General features: G+C 39.6%; 1 protein-coding gene across 1 annotated transcript in view; it reads right to left on the reverse strand.

The window, feature by feature from the left end:
- The window catches only part of cdk6 (cyclin dependent kinase 6), a gene marked incomplete at its 5' end in the record, with an annotated part of 55,241 nt that extends 36,431 nt beyond the window's left edge, over nucleotides 1-18,810 (reverse strand). Inside the window, 2 exons of the mRNA XM_079591270.1 lie at nucleotides 18,046-18,171; nucleotides 18,638-18,810. Of these exons, the coding sequence (XP_079447396.1) occupies nucleotides 18,046-18,171; nucleotides 18,638-18,810 (299 nt within the window). The remainder of the gene's footprint in view (nucleotides 1-18,045; nucleotides 18,172-18,637) is intronic.
- Nucleotides 18,811-19,803: the final 993 nt, after the last annotated feature.

Raw genomic sequence — 19,803 nt, forward strand, 5'->3', positions numbered from 1 at the left:
TTAGGAGAAAAGGTCTAGTTAAAGCTGTGTAAAACTCTTAGAATTTCAACCTTTGTAACCTATTTCATAAATTTATACCATATAGGCTAACGCATCATTGGCTAATGACATGTCAAGTGGTGTAACCATCAAACAAAAACATATACTTTGTCTTTGCAGCTTGAATAGCCTATATGTTTTGTGATTGTATACTTAATAATGTTACTCTTAATAAAGAGTTCTATTTTTCACCAATATTTTTTGTCAAGAATATGGAAAAGTTATTGATGTTACTCAATTTGAATTGAACAAAACAAAACATGATTATCATTAAGGTCAATATAATATTTTTATTAAAAATGAATGACTGTCAGTGTCACAGTTATGCGGGTCTACAGAAGACTTAACATTAACATCATTTCCTGTTTTACAGTTTTTCATGTCACATGACAACAAAATGGCTTCCTGCATGCTGGTTAGACCACATTGACAGACAGTTATACTAATTACATCTAATTATAATATATTAATAAGCCTATACTTCTAAAAACAAATAAAATAAATAAATTAAAATACGTAAGAAAGGTAAAATTGTTGTCTTTTCATAGGACTTTTCCCCAGAAGATACACCACCCTGACATTAAGCCGCACAGATATATGTAAAAAATGATTTTAAAAATATAAATTACATGTAGCCTATATAAATAATATATTCAAATAAAAATAATATCACAACAGCATTCAATTCAGAAGTTGAAAACGTTCATAGAAAAAAATCTATTCAATTCATGATTTGCATTTTAAATTATTTTTTAATAACTTCACGTCTTCACGTCACTAACACATAACTACTCGTTAACCTTCGCATCAACACATATGCTTAATATAACTCGTTTCCATACAGTACACGATTGACTCTAACACGTGCGCACATATTGCCAATAAAATATAAACGATTTGAGTTTTCTAATGACAAGTATTGCTCTTCTTTGTGCCGCACACACAGCCTTGAGCACGTGGTTGTCTACTGATTGCATTGTTTAGCTGTGCATATCAATAAACGCTGGAACTAAAGCGCTACTTTTGCTTCCACACTCTAATAAACCATCTTGCATGCAAAATCCACAGATGTACAAACGCGCAATGAACGTACAAATAATAGAAGCAGCACAAGTGAATGGGAGTTCGTCCAGCATAGTTACCCCGTTTGTTAGCCTATATTCCGCCCGGAGAGTCGCGTCATTCATAAACTTCAGTAACTTTCCCAGCGTCTCCTCCACACGCATCACAGCTCGTGCAGTGTCCTCGCAACGGGCCACACAGGTAGACGGATGGTGCACGCGCTAAGCCCCATCTCCCAGCAGCACCACACACACACCACTGCAACAGCAGATCAAGTGAAAGATCGTCCTATCAGTCCCTCAAGAAAGTAGAGTGGATCAAAAAGTTACTGATTTTCATCGATCTGCTGCGACCGTCCTCCTTCCCCCTTTATGTTTTTCCCATCTATGCAGGAATATGCAGCGTGTGTGTGCGCGTGTGTGTGCTCGGTCTCCTCCTCGCTTTCCCACGCTGGCTGAATGTGCCTTGACCCCCTTCAGAGCAGTTTGACACAGAGCAGGAGCGTTTCCGCATTCCTCACCGACTACAAAGACTAACCGCCTCCTCTTGCTTTCTCCCTGCCTGCTCGCTCCTTCACCATTCATACTGCTTTTTTGTTTTTGTCTCGGTGTCAAAACGGGATCACCGCGGGGGAAAGAGCTGGAACGCGGAAAGGTTATTGGATGCATCTTAGAAACTTAGTGAGGCAACAGATTATCTCTTCTTAATTATGCATACAGTAAATGTACCTTATCAATAACTGCATTTATTAAGTCGTATCTTCAATGGTTTTCTTTAACGTGTTAAATCACGGTTGTTAAAAATAAAGCTATTGCACTGTGGAGTGATAAGCTGAGATCAGTAAAATTGTTTATTAGTTAATATGTTAACTATATATATACAGTGAAAATGTACTATAAGGGTTATAAATAGAATAGGCTGTGTGAATGAAAATTGATGGTAAATCATTTGTAAAAAATATTATTTTAGCAGATATGTACATTTATTGTGTTTTATGTTGCATATTATGTTGTTTAGTGCATTATTTTAGTGTTGCATTATTTTAGTGTCACATGTCTGATGTTGTTTTGTTATCCTGTTAGTAACGCTGCAAAATCTATACACAAGTATTGGCCACTGTTTATGGAATAAGCCACTTATGATTCATCATGACCTATTTCGTCACCTGTATTTAATGACCCTAAGTTTGGAGAACATATTTGTAAGTATTTTAAATATGAGGGAAGAACAAAACACTAAACTCGGTTGAGGTGTTAATCTGACAAAATGAAGGCAAACTACAGCTATAGATTTTATTTTACTATGCAAAATACTTAGAGAAACAAAAATATCACAGGAAAAAGCATACATTGACTACAACATAATCAAGTTATTGATATTTCGTTGGTTCTCTCGTTTTTGCACGTTCATAATTTCTTTGTATGACCGCCTGGTCAAAAATTATGTCCACACAATTTGCCATGTTTCATTGCATTATCACATTACAACTATTGACTCTAAGCACAACTACACAATATGCTTTAACAAATTTGGGTGAAGATGAAGATTTCCCTATGCTGGACATCATTTTTGTCCAGTACTGTATCTATGTATGTGGCCAAAAGTCTTGCTTATACTCACTGGCCACTTTGTTAGGTCACTTCAACTGATTTTTAATGCAAATATCAATCAGACAATCACATGGCAGCAATTCAATGCATGTAGACGTGGACAAGATGATCTGCTGAAGTTCAAACTGAGCTCCAGAATGGGGAAGAAAGGTGATTTAAATGATGTTTTATTAATAAAGTTCTGGAGGAGCACGTTCAGATAATTAACACGAGTGGAGAGCACTCAGCAATCAACGATAAGAGTTGTATATTCAGCAATCTCACCTCAATTCATTGACAGTTTAGCAGCATCCCTCCACCACCCCTTTTCCACACTTAGTCCTAACCATTTACATAGGGGGGAGTACTCTGGGTTCAGGCAAACTCCGAGCTCAGAGCCCTCCCCCCGGACAGCACGCCAAATATGCATAACATTTTACTCCCTTTAATTGCATGTAAGTGTGAACTCGTGAAATGACTGAATGTGGCGCTGTTGTTGGTATTTCAGAAAATGCAGATCTAGTAGTGCTTTCATGCAAAACCATCCCTAGGGTTTATCATCCCTTAGGGTAAATGTGCAGTGAGCTTCAGTTCTGTGGGTGAAAATGCCTTGTTGATGCCAGAGGTCAGAGGAGAAAGACCAGATTGGTTCGAGCTGATAGAAAGGCAACAGTAAAAATAACAGTCAAATTACCAGTTGTTAAAACCGAGGTCTGCAGAAGAGCTTCTTTGAACGTTCAACATGTCCAAACCTTTAACCAGAAGGGCTAAAGCATTTACATTAGTCATTAGTAAAGCAGCAGAAGATCACACCTGGTTCCTTTCCTGTCAGCTAAGATTAGGAAACTGAGGCTACAATTCGAACAGGCTCACCAAAATTTAACAATATAAGATTGGAAAAACTGTTACCGTTCTGATAGTCCAACGCATTCTCATCCTAGGGCGTCATATACTGACACTTTTGACATTTCGTCTACATCCAACGCACATGGCACCCTTTAGCGTCAATATGACACGCACAGAGCTTTGTTCGGTTATGGTTAGGTTTAGGTCTGGGGTAGGGTTAGGGTTAGACCGCTAGGAGGCGCCTTCTGGCCCATATCTATCTGCGTCTCATATTGACACTAAAGGGTGCCATGTGCGTTGGATGTAGACGAAATGTCAAAAGCGTCAGTATATGACGCCTTAGGATGAGATCGGGTTGGATAGTCTCGACTTCTGCGACATTCAGATGGTAGAGATTTTAACACAATTTGGTGAAACAACATGGAGCCATGGATCCATCCTGCCTTGTATCAACGGTCCAGGCTGCTGCTGGTGGTGTGATGGTGTGGCACATGTTTTCTTGGCACACTTTGGGCCCCTTAGTACCAATTGACCCTTTGCAGGGAGCTTGATTGACAGGTGATCTGACCAATCATACTTTGCCATCCGCCATTTTGTCGGAAAAAGCAGTCAGGAGAGTTAGTAGAGTAACATGGGAGAATTTGAACTTGAAAAACTAAGTGTACTGACGCCTTTCCGCGGTTAAAACAACATTCTTCATGTTCATTCATGTTTATTTGATGCTATAAATGAACTAGAAGGAAGAGATGATCGGTTCATGAGCAGCTTTAACTGAGGCTCTACAGCGATCTGTCAGACACAATAAAGAGCCACAAAACGGTATTTATTGTTTAAATTTATTTTTAAAAATGACCAAATTTGAAAGGTGAGACTTAGTTTAATAAGACTATGTTTAATATCAAAAGTAACCGAAAAGTAACCTGGTCTGTCCTGTCTGTCAGCGTATTGTCAGTCTCCTATCTGCTCCGCAATGTATTTCTCACTACGTGAGAACATGGTGTGGCGTGAGAGTGGCGTAGCTTGTCGGGCATAGCGACAGTAACTAAGGGGGGCAGGTCTTTGCGAACGGTCAATTGAGCATAATTTAAACACCACATCCTACCTGAGTGTTGCTGACCATGTCCATCCCTTTATGACCACAGTGTGCTCATCTTCTGATGGCTACTTCCAGCAGAAAACTCACCATGTCAAAGTCACCAGATCTCAATTCAATAGAGCACCTTTGAGATGTCAGGAGCCATATCACCTTGTAGCGCAAGACTGGTTGCCCACTGAAGCTAAGCAGGGTTGAGACTGGTCAGTACCTGGATGGGAAACCTCCTGGGAAAACTAGGTTTCTGCTGGAAGAAGTGTTAGTGAGGCCAGCAGGGGGCGCTCACCCTGTGGTCTGTGTGGGTCCTAATGCCCCAGTGTAGTGACGGGGACACTATACTGTCAAAAAGCACTGTCCTTCAGAAGAGACGTTAAACTGAGGTCCTGACTCTCTGTGGTCATTAAAAACCCCATGGCACTTCTCGTAAAAGAGTAGGGGTGTAACCCCGGTGTCCTGGCCAAATTCACTGCACTGGCCTTTATCAAACATGGCCTCCTAATAATCCCCATCCACTGAATCGGCTCTATCTTTCTCTTTCCTCTCCACCTATAGCTGGTGTGTGGTGGTGCTTTGAAGGGAGACCCCTGATGTGATCGTAAAGCACTTTAGGGGTACAGTATAGCATAAAGCGCTATATAAATACTTCATTCATTCATTCATTCATTCATTCATTCATTCATTCATTCATTCATTCATTCATTCATTCATTCATTCATGTGGTTGAGCGGGAGATGCTATCATGTCAATATAAACCAAAATCTCTGAGGAATGTTTCTAGCACCGTATTGAATATGCCATGAAAAATGTCAGTCCTGAAGGCAAAAGAAGTCCAGCCCGATACTTGCATGGTTCACCTAATAAAGTGGCCAGTGAGTGTGTGTGAAGTCGAACTGAGTGTGCATTCATATAATAATATTTCAATATTTATGTTTTTGTGCACTTAAATCTCTGTTCCACCAAAAGACTTTTAGCTGTTTTTCATTTTATGTTTTTTTTTAAAAGCCGTTTGAAAAGCCCAGTTAAGCCAGTTTCTCCATAGCACTTTTAAAAAACTCTGTAAAAAGATTGGTCGCCTTCAGCGTTCAGAAAAACTGAACGCTCGTTGATTTGAGTGAGAGCAGTTCGGCATGGGGCAGATGATGAGTTTGAAGAAGGTTTGTCTGCCAATACAGTTTCCCCATGTGTGCCCCCTCTCGTCAACTTAAAATTCAACTTTTTTGCATCACAAAGCACACTTTACACACAATGGCCTCTAAACCAATAACTGCAAAGGCTTCCCTGTACATTTATGCATCATGATTGTTCATTTTAAATGAGCTCTGAGAGCCATTTCCCAGATTGAATACATTACCATGCATACACATGCTTATTAGGCAGTGAAAAACAAAACCATTAAATTGGTTTGTGTGTGGTATATGCTCACTGTCCTTTGAGCCATGCCAAAGTAGTCATTTTGAAAAAGGAGAAACAGTCGCACATTCTGTGCGAGACAGATGTCATAAAACAAGACTCAAATGAGTCACTAAATGGATACGTTAAAAAAAAAGAACGCAGCAAAAATCCAAAGGATATGATCAAAATATGTAACATTACATTATTCTTGGGGACAAGAATGTCTGTGAGATGAAACGGGAGATGTATTCAGCATGGTGGCGAGTGTGCTGTTTTAACGTTTGCCTTTTTGTGTAAGGATGAAGAGGAATTTTGTGGTTGAGATAATTATCTCGTACCAAGGCATTTTAATTGTCTGTAAAAGCTTTAATGGTTTATGAAAACAAACACATGCTTCAAATCCAAAGTGAATAATTTAGTCCGAATATGTAAGAATGAGAATTTCCTGTTTAGATTTTTACTTCTAAAACTTTTTTGACAGCCTTCACAATATTTATGCTCTGTAAAAAAAAGTACAATTAACTTGGATTACATTAAACTGACTTTATACTACAGGGCAGTTGAATACTTGAATCTGATTGGTTGACGAACGTTCTAAAGTGTGCAATTATTTTCAGGGAAACGCACGGCTAAAGTGGCTCCAGGCAGGTCTTGACCGCATCACAGTTATATATCACATAGATATCACATAACTGCATTAGTCTGCTATCAGTGGCTCAAGTCTCCATTACTAGCTCTAAAATGACATTTTGGGATTAGATGCGTAAGAAAATAGTCCCAAACACAAGAGCGACAAAAAACTGACAAACATCTTGAAATAAATCATCTGAACAATGTTTTGGGGTGTGGTAATAGTATAAGCGGAATAATTGACTACGGGCCGTTTAATTTTTTAGAAAAATAACGCACACCCGAGGTGTAACGTGTGCATTATTTTTCTAATAATTCAACTGCCCGTGGTTCATTATTCCTTACCTAAAAAATGAAAACTTGTATATGAAAACGTCATAACTTATCACTCTAAAAAAATGCTGGGTTAAAACAACCCAATTTGGGTTATTTTGGCAACCCAACGCTGGGTCAAATATGGACTAACCCAGCGGTGGGTTATTTTAACCCAGCTGGTTGGGTTAAATCTTTGACCCAACACTGTGAAAATAACCCAATAAAATGACCCAACAGTATCAACCCAGCGATTGGGTTTGCATAAAGCATCAGGACTCAGGAGATGCAAATTTTGTTGCCTCACTAATGTTAAAACTATCAGGCTTTTGAGGTTTTAAAAAGAGAAAGTATAAAACTGTTGGATTAGCCATTTGTTGCGCAAGTTCAATCGTTTTATGTGTCGTTTTGCATATGCTTTGCTTATCATTACAATGACTGGAATGAAAGGGTCCAATCATACACTATCAGTGCTTTTTAAATGACAATCTCTGCGGTTATTTGAGAAGCTTGAGTGGCAGATGGGGATCAGTCTGTCTATGTAAGAGAGACTCTGTCCAATGGAGAACAGGTGACATTCTACCAGATTACCTTTCCACCCCATACACTTCTGACCAGACACCAGTCGGCCCGACAGCAGCCTTGCAGATCGGCTTTCTCAAATCAGATTCAGCCACACATGGAGGCAGCATTTGTGAAAGTGATCCCGATAGTCCTCATGTTACTCTGAGTCGATTCACTGTCCCCTCAGTGCACAGAATAACTGCTCACCACACCCGTATACAGCGTCTGTGTGGTGTGTTAATGATAAAACAACCTTATGTTGGGTTTACATCTATGGATGAAGGAGATTACGTATCAAAAAGCATTAGTCTCTGACCAATGACAGTATATGCTGTTAGAAAGGCATTTTGAAAATGTCTCAGTGTTTTGTTTTAGTTTGTTTTTGTCCATATGATTCAAGTCAAATGGTTCTGATGTTGTTTTGGACCCCATTGACATTCATTGTTTGGACAAAAACAGCTAAACAAAATTATTCAAAATATATTTTGTGTCAGAACAACGAAAGTCATACAGATTTGGAACAACTTGTGCTCAGATTACATTTGTTTGGTCAAAAATACTGTAAAAACAGTCATATTGTGAAATATTATTATCATTTAATATATTAATATAATAATTTCAATCAATATAATCATAATCAATTAATATATTTCATAATGTAATTTATTCCTGTGATCAAAGCTGAATTTTTAGCATCATTACTCCAGTCTCCAGGGTCACATGATCCTTCAGAAATCTATGCTGATTTGATGATCAAAAAATATTTCATCTTATTATCAAAGGTGAAAACAGTTGTGCTGCTGCTTCATATTTTTGGGGAAACTGTGATGCATTTTCTTTAGGATTCTTTGATGAATAGAAAGTTGATCTGAAATAGAAAACATTTGTAACATTTTAAATGGCATTACTGTCACTTTTGATCAATTTAATGTTGCTGAATAACAGTATTACTATATTTCCAAAATTGAGACTGAGTTGCACCTCACCTCATTCCTTAGTTATAGACTAATTTAAATAGTTCCACCCACAATAATGTAAAAGATATGAGAACTATAGATAGCTTTGTGATGTGTCCTCCTCAGTCTCCGGAAGTCTTGTCTTTGTCAGTATAGATCTTACACATTTTTTTTGTTCAAACATTATTATTAAAGGGGACCTGTTATGCCCTCTTTGAATGTTTTGATTTTTTTTTTTTTTTTTTTTTTACACATTTGACATTGTTGCAGCTCCTCTCTTCCCAGTCTGTCAGTAACGCCAGAGAATGTCTAATAAGGGGAGAACTGCCACTCTCAGTAAATTTCCGGCTTCTGAACTGGTTGCAGTTCCACTCTGGTTCCATATGAGGGCGCTCACAGGACGAGTGCAGAATGAATGGAGGTATATGGCGCTATACCCCTCAAAATCCTCTTTTCTCAGGATATAATTTTTTGTCTAGTAATTTGAATGTTGTATTCGAAAGGAGATGCAAAGAAATTACACATTGGTGTTAGATTTTTTAGAGTCACTTATTTTCTTTAAAAAGTCTTTTAAAATGTAAATGACGTCATATACTGATACTGGTTTACGGCAATCCTTCAGTCACTTTGGTGCTTTCGCGCTCTGCACTTTCTTTTCTCTCGAGGCATCGACAACACAGCTGACACAGGAAAACACACAACACAGCGGACACAGGTAAACACACAACACAGCGGACACAGGTAAACACACAACACAGCGGACACAGGTAAACACACAACACAGCGGACACAGGTAAACACACAACACAGCGGACACAGGTAAACACACAACACAGCGGACACAGGTAAACACACAACACAGCGGACACAGGGAAACACAACACAGCGAACACAGGAAAATACACGTGCTAGAAGAGTGTTTGCTAGAAGACATTCTGGTCCCGCTTCGGATGCCACGATGCCATCAAGCGGTATCTCTGGTCGTAATCAGTCATTCACTGACCAATCAGCGTTCTTCAACTGCTTCGAACAAGTTTTGGAAATGTCACGCCCCTTAACCGAGAGTTTCAAAACACTACTAACTAACTCAGCCAGCCCTGCCACTGTTTTTGTGTATGCCTTTGGCGGTAATTATTTAAATGAGGAATATTGTGACGTGTTCGTTCCCGGAAGAAAATTCAAGACTATAATGGGGGCGTTTCAGGGAGTTCAGAAACAGGGACACTGATATACAGAATAACTCTCTTTGGAGTGACATTTTTCATGCTCAAATGGCAACATCACACACTTAAGAAAGTTGGAAATGTAAAAAAGCATAGGACCCCTTTAAATATAGGACATTTTAGGGCGATTTAATGATGTAAAAAACCCAGTACTCTCTCATATGAAACATCTGCTCTGAACATCTCCATTCAATCACAGCATCAGGCACAGAGACAATGCTCAGTTGTTTTTCCATGTTGGATTGATTTTTCATCTTTTTTCCCCCTTTTTTTCTCCCCTTCTTCACTAAAGTCCGGTCCAGGCAGCTAGTAAAGCCTTCCCCGGCACAGGCCCCTTAAGACAAGACTCTTTCTGTTGAGCATTTCCATGGAAACCAAGTAACTAACTTGAGGAGGAACATAAAAACTTGCTTTTTTGGAGAACGGAGGAACACCTGCCACCTCTGCAAATGGAGGGCCGAACGAACACACAGCGCTTTTACACATCATACAGAACACACTTTCACTGGCTCTAAATGAGACCCTCACATCTGTTATCACTTACATGAATAGCCATTTATCAGTGATTTGTGAGGGGACTGTGCACTAGCGGAATAAACATCGTAATGATATCCCATAGATCTCAAAGCTTTCACTGTTGTGGCTAGCGAGAATCAATGCTAACGCTGTGTTTTGAAGCAGATCTGAATTGATGTTCTTAGCAGAAGCTTTCTCAGCACAGGAAATTGCGTATATAGTGATGATTACATCAGCATTTGGGGCCAAACACAGTGACAATGTTGCATTAGCACTGTTTAAACATGAAAAAGACAGTAAGTCCATACTGTGCTGACTCATGCATATCTGGTGTTTTTCAGGGGGGACTAATGATACAAATAGTCACTGAAATTTTCTGCCTCTCCTTCCCAAAGCACTTCTACCACGGACCCGTGACGAGGGGCCTTTAAGGGTCAACACATCGCTGGCTGTGGGTGAAGAGTTCTGGAAAGTATCAAGAGCTTTCTTGATTTGTTCATTAACAGCATTAATCATTAACGGCCATTGTCCCAGGCCAGCTGTCTACGGTTTATTCGAGCTCACACAGAGCTGCCCCTTTAACTTTCTAAACTGACACCTGCTCCTCACATTCATGTGAAAATGAAGCACTGTTCCAAAACCAGGGTACGTTTGGAGAAATTCAGACGTATACCGTACATCATTTCATAGGCTGCGAATTCCTGTGAGAGTTCATTTGGGGTCATTTAGGGTGACTCTTAAACTCTTCAGTTGAGAGAACTGAATAATAAGTAGGGTTGGGTAATATATAGGCTTTATCGTTAATATATATTGAGTAATGAACGATCTTAGTAATTGTTAAAATCCTAAGACTGACCCAGCAAACACAGAACGTTAGTATTTGGTTCCCGTTTGGTAATTGTTTTGAGAATAAAAATAACTTATTCAGAACTTTCTCTAATGGTTATTATTTTGCAACCATAAAATAACGTTCCCAGAACAGGGTGGATATTTTAAACTAAAATTGTATTTTCATTAACTAAAAATGTAACAATAATACTGGATGATTGCTGACATACAGCGGGTGAATGATATCGGAGTAAAGAGGTTAGGGGAACGTTCTGGGAGCTTTAGAATAATGTTAGCGAAACATTAAATTAACGTTAGAGGAGCGTTAAAGTAACGTTAAAATAACGTTATACAAATCAAAAACTAACGTTCCATTTCCGTTAAGAAAACTTTCAAATAAATTTTTAAAAAGAACATTCTAGGAACCAAAAACTAATGTTGAACCAAAAATTGTTGATTGGGGACCTTTTTACGCCAGACGCCACTTTACATTGTTTATTTTACGGTGAATATTTGTATCAATTGCGTTTTACTAGCCATTTGTATGCCACTTGTTACATCAGTTTTGCAGAGTGCTAGAGCTAATATTTACTTTGAAGAAACCAACATAGTGAAGGAAGTGTGTTGGTGTCATTTTCTTTGTGTAAGATGAGTGCAAGATATCCGATGTTGTCGCGTAGCAACAGCTTTTGCTTGCCTTGTCAACAATGACATTCCAGTGGAAACTGTGGTTCACATCATATTCTCACTTTGCGTTATTGCTTTGTCACTACCCATATTGTGCAATATGCCAAACCACACTGTATAAATATTGTAGTCATAAATTCATATAGTCCTTTATAGTTTCGTCCTTTATATATGCCATAAAAGGAAATAAAGGATCGTTTTTATCTTAAAGACTTTCATTGGGCCTTTGAATGTGCCGCTACACGTACGTTGCGTGATCAGTATACAATGCTCTGTCAGTTTTTCTCCAATCATCATGCTTCCTATGAGACTTGAATGATTTACCTGAATAAGATCTAACAGCTCTTTTTTTTCCTCAAAATAATAAAACCCACTTGTTTAGAGATCTATCACATTTACGAATCACGGTTGTGTTATCCACAGAATGTAACATTGAACCTTTTGGTGAAGCAATTTGTGTGTGTGCCGCCGTTGAATGATTTCCATCTGGCTTGTCTTTTAAAATAATTTGGTGACATGAGCCAAAATACCTCTGGCTTTTTCTGTCTGGCAGCTAACGCATATATGCTGCATATTTGGAAAACCATGTCTTTTGATTACATCACATGTGTGCAAACTTGCCCTGGCTTCCCTCTGAGTATTTTCATCATCTCTTGATCCACTGAGTCTGTGAGGGAGGACGAGAACAACATGTGAGTTGTGTGAGTGCATGTGGGAGGTCAGGTGGGTTGTTGCGTTGCGTTTACCACAGCTGAGCAAAATGACTTGTCCTGACAGAATGATTAATAACAGCTAGTGCTCAAATCTCAGCTACCTCATAAAGACATGACCTGTTTTACCTTAAATATGACATCATATCGTGGGTGTTTGGAGGGACTTTGGACACATTCCCCACTCTTTCAAATGAACAACGACCCTGTCTTGTACCTCAGTTAAAATAACAGCAACATAGCAGCTTTTACGGTCATTCCACAAAGCTTCGAATGCAGCTTATTCGATCAGATCAAAGTCGGTTCACTCTATTTGATAAATGTTCAAATCTATGGTCTCTGTGATCTAGCTGTGGAAGAGTGGTTTGGTTGAAATGTGGAAAGCTGACCAGTCTTCATGCTGTCAAGCTGACCTGTGTTCACCAGTGTTCATACTCTGTCCCTGAAGGGAAAGCGGAGCAACCAAACAACAATGACATAATTTGAGATCAAAATATGGCACTTCAAAACTCAGCTCTACAGAAAAAGCTCAGCTCTACAGAACTACAGCCCAGAAATGTCAGCACTAAACACTTGTGGAAAAAAAAACATTTACATTTTTCATGAAATTGACAGATGGAAATGGATAAATTTTTCTCCCCTATTGTGACGTATATCAGAGTGTCAAACAAGAAAAAATGTGGGGCGGGGCTTGATTTCCACTGGGAATTGATTGGATGGTCGTCTGCTATTGCTGTGATGTCATGTGAGTGACAGGTTGTCCCGCCCTCACGCCAGTAAACACATCATCAGAGACGAGATGCCGTTTCAAGAGGGAGGGGAAGTTATTTTGATTAAAGATTATGAGGACACATAAATACATATAATGTGAGCAGATAAATCATTGACATAGCTCCTAAAGCTCTTGCCTGATCATAATGGTGATATTCCTCTGAGCTTTTCTCTTTTGTAATGTCTCACAGCCATCTCTCTTTCTACAGTCTGTCTTCAAATCTCCCTCTTGCTCATTCTCTCTCCTCCCCCATCATACGCCCTCTACTGCTGATTGGCTACAAGTGTGTTGTGGTGCTCGGTCTGATCCCCCTTCAACAGTGTTTCTCAGAAATCGCTTACTGCACCTTTAATGTTACATGTGAGGGATCGGTGCAAAACTGAAAGCTATGGAAAAATCCAGCATTTATCTTAACTTTTACTTTGGAATTCTAGATCTATAAATGCAAAACTACTGGAATCGGACAACATGGTGAGGCTCGGCGAGCTTTGAAGAAGGCCTTCTTGGAGAGAGTGGTGCGCTGCATAGCTGAGAGCTGGATTTGACATCCTTGATTTCCTGTCACTAGCAGTCACATGCCGAGTGTGTGGGCGAGATAGCTGAGTGAAAGTGGAATGTTAAAGAGGCGAGGCAGAAGTGCAGACGTCGCAGTCTCTCTCGCTCACACACATAGATACTACTGTTCTGACTGTGTGAGCCGTTAAGAAGTAAAGAATGTGAAGACGTTTTCAGGCAGAGCTGTGCAACAAGTCATCAGAGCGGGCAGGATGAGGCAAAGTACTTCGAGAATGAGGGAAATGTGCTTGATGTCAAAAAATAAATCACTTAGCCTATGTACACACATTCACATTTGAATAATTCATCTATACTGTGTATACTGTTCCCAAAGTATGCAAATTAATAAATACAGCACACAAATTATATACATGCATGTGTGTATGTGTATGTGTAAATGTACATGTTATTAGTGAGATGAAGTTCAAAGCCCAAGATTGCTTTGCTAGGATGGCTCCGCCCAATGCCATCTATCTAGAGACTCAGTTATCCCTTCCTCCTTTCTGTATATTTTGTTTTTTATCTGTGTTTATCCAGTCTCCACGCAGCATTTTCTGTGTAGAAAATATGTCTTCTTGAATGGGGAAAGACCAAAACTGTTTGTCATGAGAACAATGAGAACATAAAAAAAAGTAAATAAATATATATATATAAACAAAAAAACATACAATGCCTTCACACTCTTGAAAAGTAGGAGAAAAACCTTTAAAATCCATGGGACTTTTCAAACGCACAGAAGGTTGTTTACCTGGAAAAATATTCTTTAGATTATTAAAATGTTCTTTACACTAAGAAAACAATATGGTTGTTTTAAGAATGTTCACTAAAAGGTTCTTCAGTGCTTCAGAAAAGATTCTTCTATGGCATCGCTGTGAAACTTGCCTTTTTTTGGAACATTTATTTTTAATGTGTATTAATAAGATGATTGTCTCTTGTAGACTTCTGTTTCTTCAGCTGCTATATGAAGCATCATGGCTTCTCCCATTCATTTTCCTATTGTGCTATGTCTTTTCCTCATTACTCTCTCTGAAAGCTCTTCTGTATGTAACAGAAGCAAGCTAGTAAGAGCTATGGTAAACCTCACTCCTCTGGTCTCAAGAGGTTCAGCTGATCCTAGAGACTGCAGTAGATTTGAGACGGTATCCTTGCAAGCGCGCCCGCCTCCTTGTTTGCATCCATGCCAGAGAGGCCGCTTTGGAGCGGGTCGAGTAGGACTGGTTACCTTTGGTGCCGTGACCCGGATAGGAGTGAGGTTTAGAGGGCTGAGTGTAATGGAGGCCAGCTAGTATGAGCTGTGAGGGTAAACTTCACTCCACTGGCTTCATGAAGCACAGTAGAGACACTTTAGTGTCCTTGTTAGTGCGCCAACCTCCCATGCTGGACGCTGGCTCAAATCCGGCTCGGAGCGGGTCGAGAAGGATTGGTTACATGTATTCATCTTCACCAGAAAAAAAAGAGAGAAGGCACAAGCACAAACCTTGTATTTTTCCTCATTAGGTGTTTAGACTTATACTTAGTAGAGAATGTTCCCATAATGCACTGCAACAAGCTCAGTGAATTTTTTTTTACCCAAGATGGCGCACAAAACAAGACTTTGTGCTGATTATGATTTCTACCATAAAATCAAGATCCTAACTTTATCTCCATACCAAAATCCCAGATGGCCAAAGAGAGATTCATCTTCTAAAAATCCTTTAAAATATTTGTGTCCTTGGACGCTGAGAGCACGGAGACTGTAGTACGCCTTAAGTTTTAAAAAGTTTAACCTAAATGTGTAATATGAATAAATAATGCTCATAATCGGCTGTTGAGATAGTATTCTCAAGTGAAACGAGTAGAAGCTTGGATAACACAGTCTCACCCCAAAACGTCACATACTGACGGGTCTTGACCATACGGCAACATACGACGAAAAGGGTACCCTTTAACGTCCATGTGTGACGATTCGGGAATGGTTGGGTTTAGGTATGCGTTAGGGTACCGCTAGGAGTCGCTGCTGGTGCGCTTATGTCTGCGTCTCATATTGACGTTATAGGGGTACCCTTTTCGTCGTATGTTGACGTATGGTCAAGACCCGTCAGTATATGACGTTTTGGGGTGAGACCGGGCTGGCTTGGACGAGGTCACGCAACAAGCGGATCTCCTGTGCACTTTCCATGGGGAGTGGCTGTATTTGTATTTGTATATAAGCATTCCAAAATATCACTTATGAGGTTTGATTTCAGTCAGGATTATGCCCTGAGTTCAGCAACAGAGTTAGCCTATATGACAATGTAAAAACATGCAGCTTCAGCCATGACTAAGTACATTCACGCATTCTTACGCCAAAGATCATCAGTCAAACACAGCATTAAGAAACGTGGGAGGAAAACTACAGCAGAATATGACGTCTGTATGGCTAAAACCACTAGAGTTTCATTGGCGCAGGGCCGCATGTACAGTCATGTCATTAAGATTGGACGTGCCGGACGATTATCTCAGGGTCTCACATGTTATGGGATAAAATCCTGCCGTTGTGGGGAAAATAACTGACCGGTGAAAGTGCCAACCAGATTGCCTGACTGCAATGATAATCAAGAGAAGCGGAGCTTTTTCCCAGCTGCAAGTGTGAGGCACTGTAGGGGCTCAAGTCTCGATGCTGGCTCCTAGTGTGAGTTAGTGCTGAGAGTCTGCAGCTGGAGCTTTTGGCCTCAGAGCGGACTGCATCTGACAGGGAGGACTTCGATGTGTTTCTGTTGGAAGAACAGGGTCTTATTGCTAGTGTAGGGCAGTGAAAAGCACCTCACCTGCAAAACTGACCTGACACATGACCTGCATTATCCATACGTGTGTTCTTCGTGGTAAGTAACAGACATTTAAAGGCCCACTGAAGTGCCTTGGAACGTAATTTCCACTGAAACAGGAAGCAAAGGCGGGACATATTGAATGGCTCCTCCCCGTTTTCAAATAGCCAATAGCGGTTAGTTTACCTCACAGACTGCAAGTCATACTTGACAGCACCATGGAAGTGAATCCGACGGTGATGATAGTTGGATTCAATAGTAGAGGTGTGAATAAATTCGAGCCATTTCATTCTTAACCAGCGTTCAGTTGGAAAACGGAATAAAACTTGAGCGTTTGAGCAAACGAACACATCTCCAACCCATATTGCTCCGTGACGTGTCAACGGTCGCTTTGGCCAGGTGGTGTTTATAGCAGAGGGGGGCGGGACGCTTTAGATTCTAGAGAGCATTTGATTGGACAGAAGATAAGATGAGAAGCTGAAGTCTGCGGTGATGTCATACAAATCTGTGATCCATTTTAGCGGAAGTGAGAGACTAAGTTTTGAATGCTTATATCTCCTAAATGCGAATTTTGTCATTGTTCTGGAACACACCCGCTTAATCATAACCTTAAGGCTAACATATCCATACCAAAAGCTAAAAAACTTGCATTTTGATTTCAGGGGGCCTTTAAGGAAGTTTGAGTGCAAAAACAAGTGAAATAATACGCTATATAGCCCTTTTTTAAAAAGAAAAAGGATTCTGAGAAGCTAAATTCATGTAGATAAATATGTGGCTATACAAATACAATACACAAATGTACAGATGTCACATGGGGCAAACTGCATTAACATTTAAAGAGGAACGCTATGCAAACATCAAACATTTATAGCCTAACTAACTTTTTGCTCCATAAGTCACGTGCACCTTCAAGCTGTGACAATATCCTTGTTCTTGTCTCATTTTAACCGGATCATTGAATCAGTGGGTTGTTGACTCGTAATACGTCCGATTCACGAATGAATCATTCAGATATGATTTGTTCACCAATTCAGCAGGTTCTTTGGAAAGAATCAACTCGGACCTTAACATCTAATAACCTGAGAGTCTACAGTCAACTAATACTCTAATGAGAGTTAGTTGACATGTAGTTGCAAAGTTACTTATAGTTAGTAGACTGTCTAAAGTGGACCATTGAAATAAAGTGTAACCCTAAAGTGCAATACCTCATCTTCATTGAGGTGGCTCAGAGCGGGACGCTCGCTCTTCAGAGTCACAGTGGCCTCCCTCCAGTCTCTCTTGGCTCAGGCTGTGTCTTTCCATCCTGCACAGTGTCAGCTCAGAGGACCAATGCTCAACACAACTATCCAAGCAAATGTCAAAGTGTGCAAGCCATTGCAAAAAGACAAATGAGCATACATACTCATGTAGATGCAAGCACACATACTCATTTAGATACACTCACATCTCTTAACATTAACATCTGCCTTTGTCACTGACTCACTGTACAGGAGATGACCTTCCTGTTTTCCTGTGAAGCTCAACACACACTGCAGCTCAGTGATCATAGACATACACAGTGATTCAATGACGCCATCTTGAGGTTGGTTGTGGTACACACAGACTAATAAATGGCTGCGTATAGAGGAGAGGATTTAGAAGAGTTACAGAGTATCCTACACAGGACTTTAAACCTCTGAGACAGTCAAAAATACTAAAAGGGACCATGGAGTACATTTCTAAATAGATATAAAAAATATAAGGTACACTGCCATTCAAAAGTTTGGGGTCGGTAAGAATTTTAAAAAGAGTATTTTTATATGCTCAACATGCATTTTCTTTCATGAAAAATACAGTAAAAACAGTCAAATTGTGATTGCAATATCATATAACTGTTTTAATTTATTCCTGTGATGCAAATCTGAATGTTTTAGCATCATTACTCCAGTCTTCAGTGTCACACGATCCTTCAGAAATCATTGTAATATTCTGATTTGCTGCTCAAAAAACATTTCGGATTAATATCAATGTTCAAAAAAGTTATCCTACTTCTTAATATGTTTGGCTAAACCATGATCCATTTTCTTCAGGATTTCTTCACTTATGTTCCTGTCCTTGTATTGTGCGAGGTTGGCTTGCACTCGGCTTCAGGGTTTTTTCCCCTTGGCTGTGTGCTTTCTTGTCATTTGTCCTGTTTGGAGCATGAGGTCTGGATCCTGACTTCCTTTCTTGTGGTTTCACTCCTGTGTTGCGATCCAGATGCCCATTCTCCATGTCTGTTCTGTGTTCTTGTGCACATGGCGGGGGTTGTTTGCCTTGTCATGTGTTGTTCCTGTTTTGAGCACATGGCTTATGAATGTTCGTTTGCCATTGCTCTTGTCCTGTTATGTTTAGTTTGAGCACATGGATTGTAATTGTGTTCATTGGCCTTGTGCTTTTGTTTTGTCATGTTTGGTGTGAGCACATGGCTTCTGTCATGTTGGTGTCTATGTGCCATGTGCTCTCCTGACAAATGCCTTGATCCCACCCATTGCTAACCCAATTTTGGTTTATTTGACAAATTGTCCTCCCTTATCGAGCTCCCTGGCTTAAAAAAGGTGGATAACTTGTTTCCTTCCCCATTTAATCTCCATGTGTTCTATGTCCTGCCAGTTCGTTGTGGTTGTTTCCCGTTGCGGATGTATCCCTGTTTAGGTGTTCCTGTCTTGCCCTGCCGTGTCCTGTACGGCCTTGCTGTGATGTGTGAGATGATGAATGTTTACATGTGAATAAAAGCCTATATATTATGTTCAACAATGAGTCTCTTTAGAAAAATTTGACTAAAATACTAAATTCATATGGATTAGTTTCACAATCTCTTTATTAACTTTTTGAAGCATCACAGTGGTAGTTGCATAGCTGTCTATGGAGGGACAGAAATTGCTCAGATTTCATAAAAAATATCATAATTTGTTTTCCGAAGATGAACGAAATCTTACGGGTTTGGACAACATTGTAATAACAGTGAGTAATTGATAAAATAATTTTCATTTTTGGGTGATCTATCCCTTTTCATAAACTGCAATGGGTTCTTTACAATTTGCCAACTGTGGACATTTATTACTGCTTGTTATACCATAAACGTATTCTGTATTGTCAAAACCAGCATTGTAGAAGATTTATTTCGATATTTCATTCAGAAAGAAATAAAGTTGATGTTTAATTCTAATACGGTTTCCAAAATGGGGTGTGAAAAAGCATTTTGAGGACAAAACTAAAATACTTTTC

This window comes from Phoxinus phoxinus, assembly GCF_949152265.1.
Source record: "Phoxinus phoxinus genome assembly, chromosome: 19".
NCBI classification, from domain to species: domain Eukaryota; kingdom Metazoa; phylum Chordata; class Actinopteri; order Cypriniformes; family Leuciscidae; genus Phoxinus; species Phoxinus phoxinus.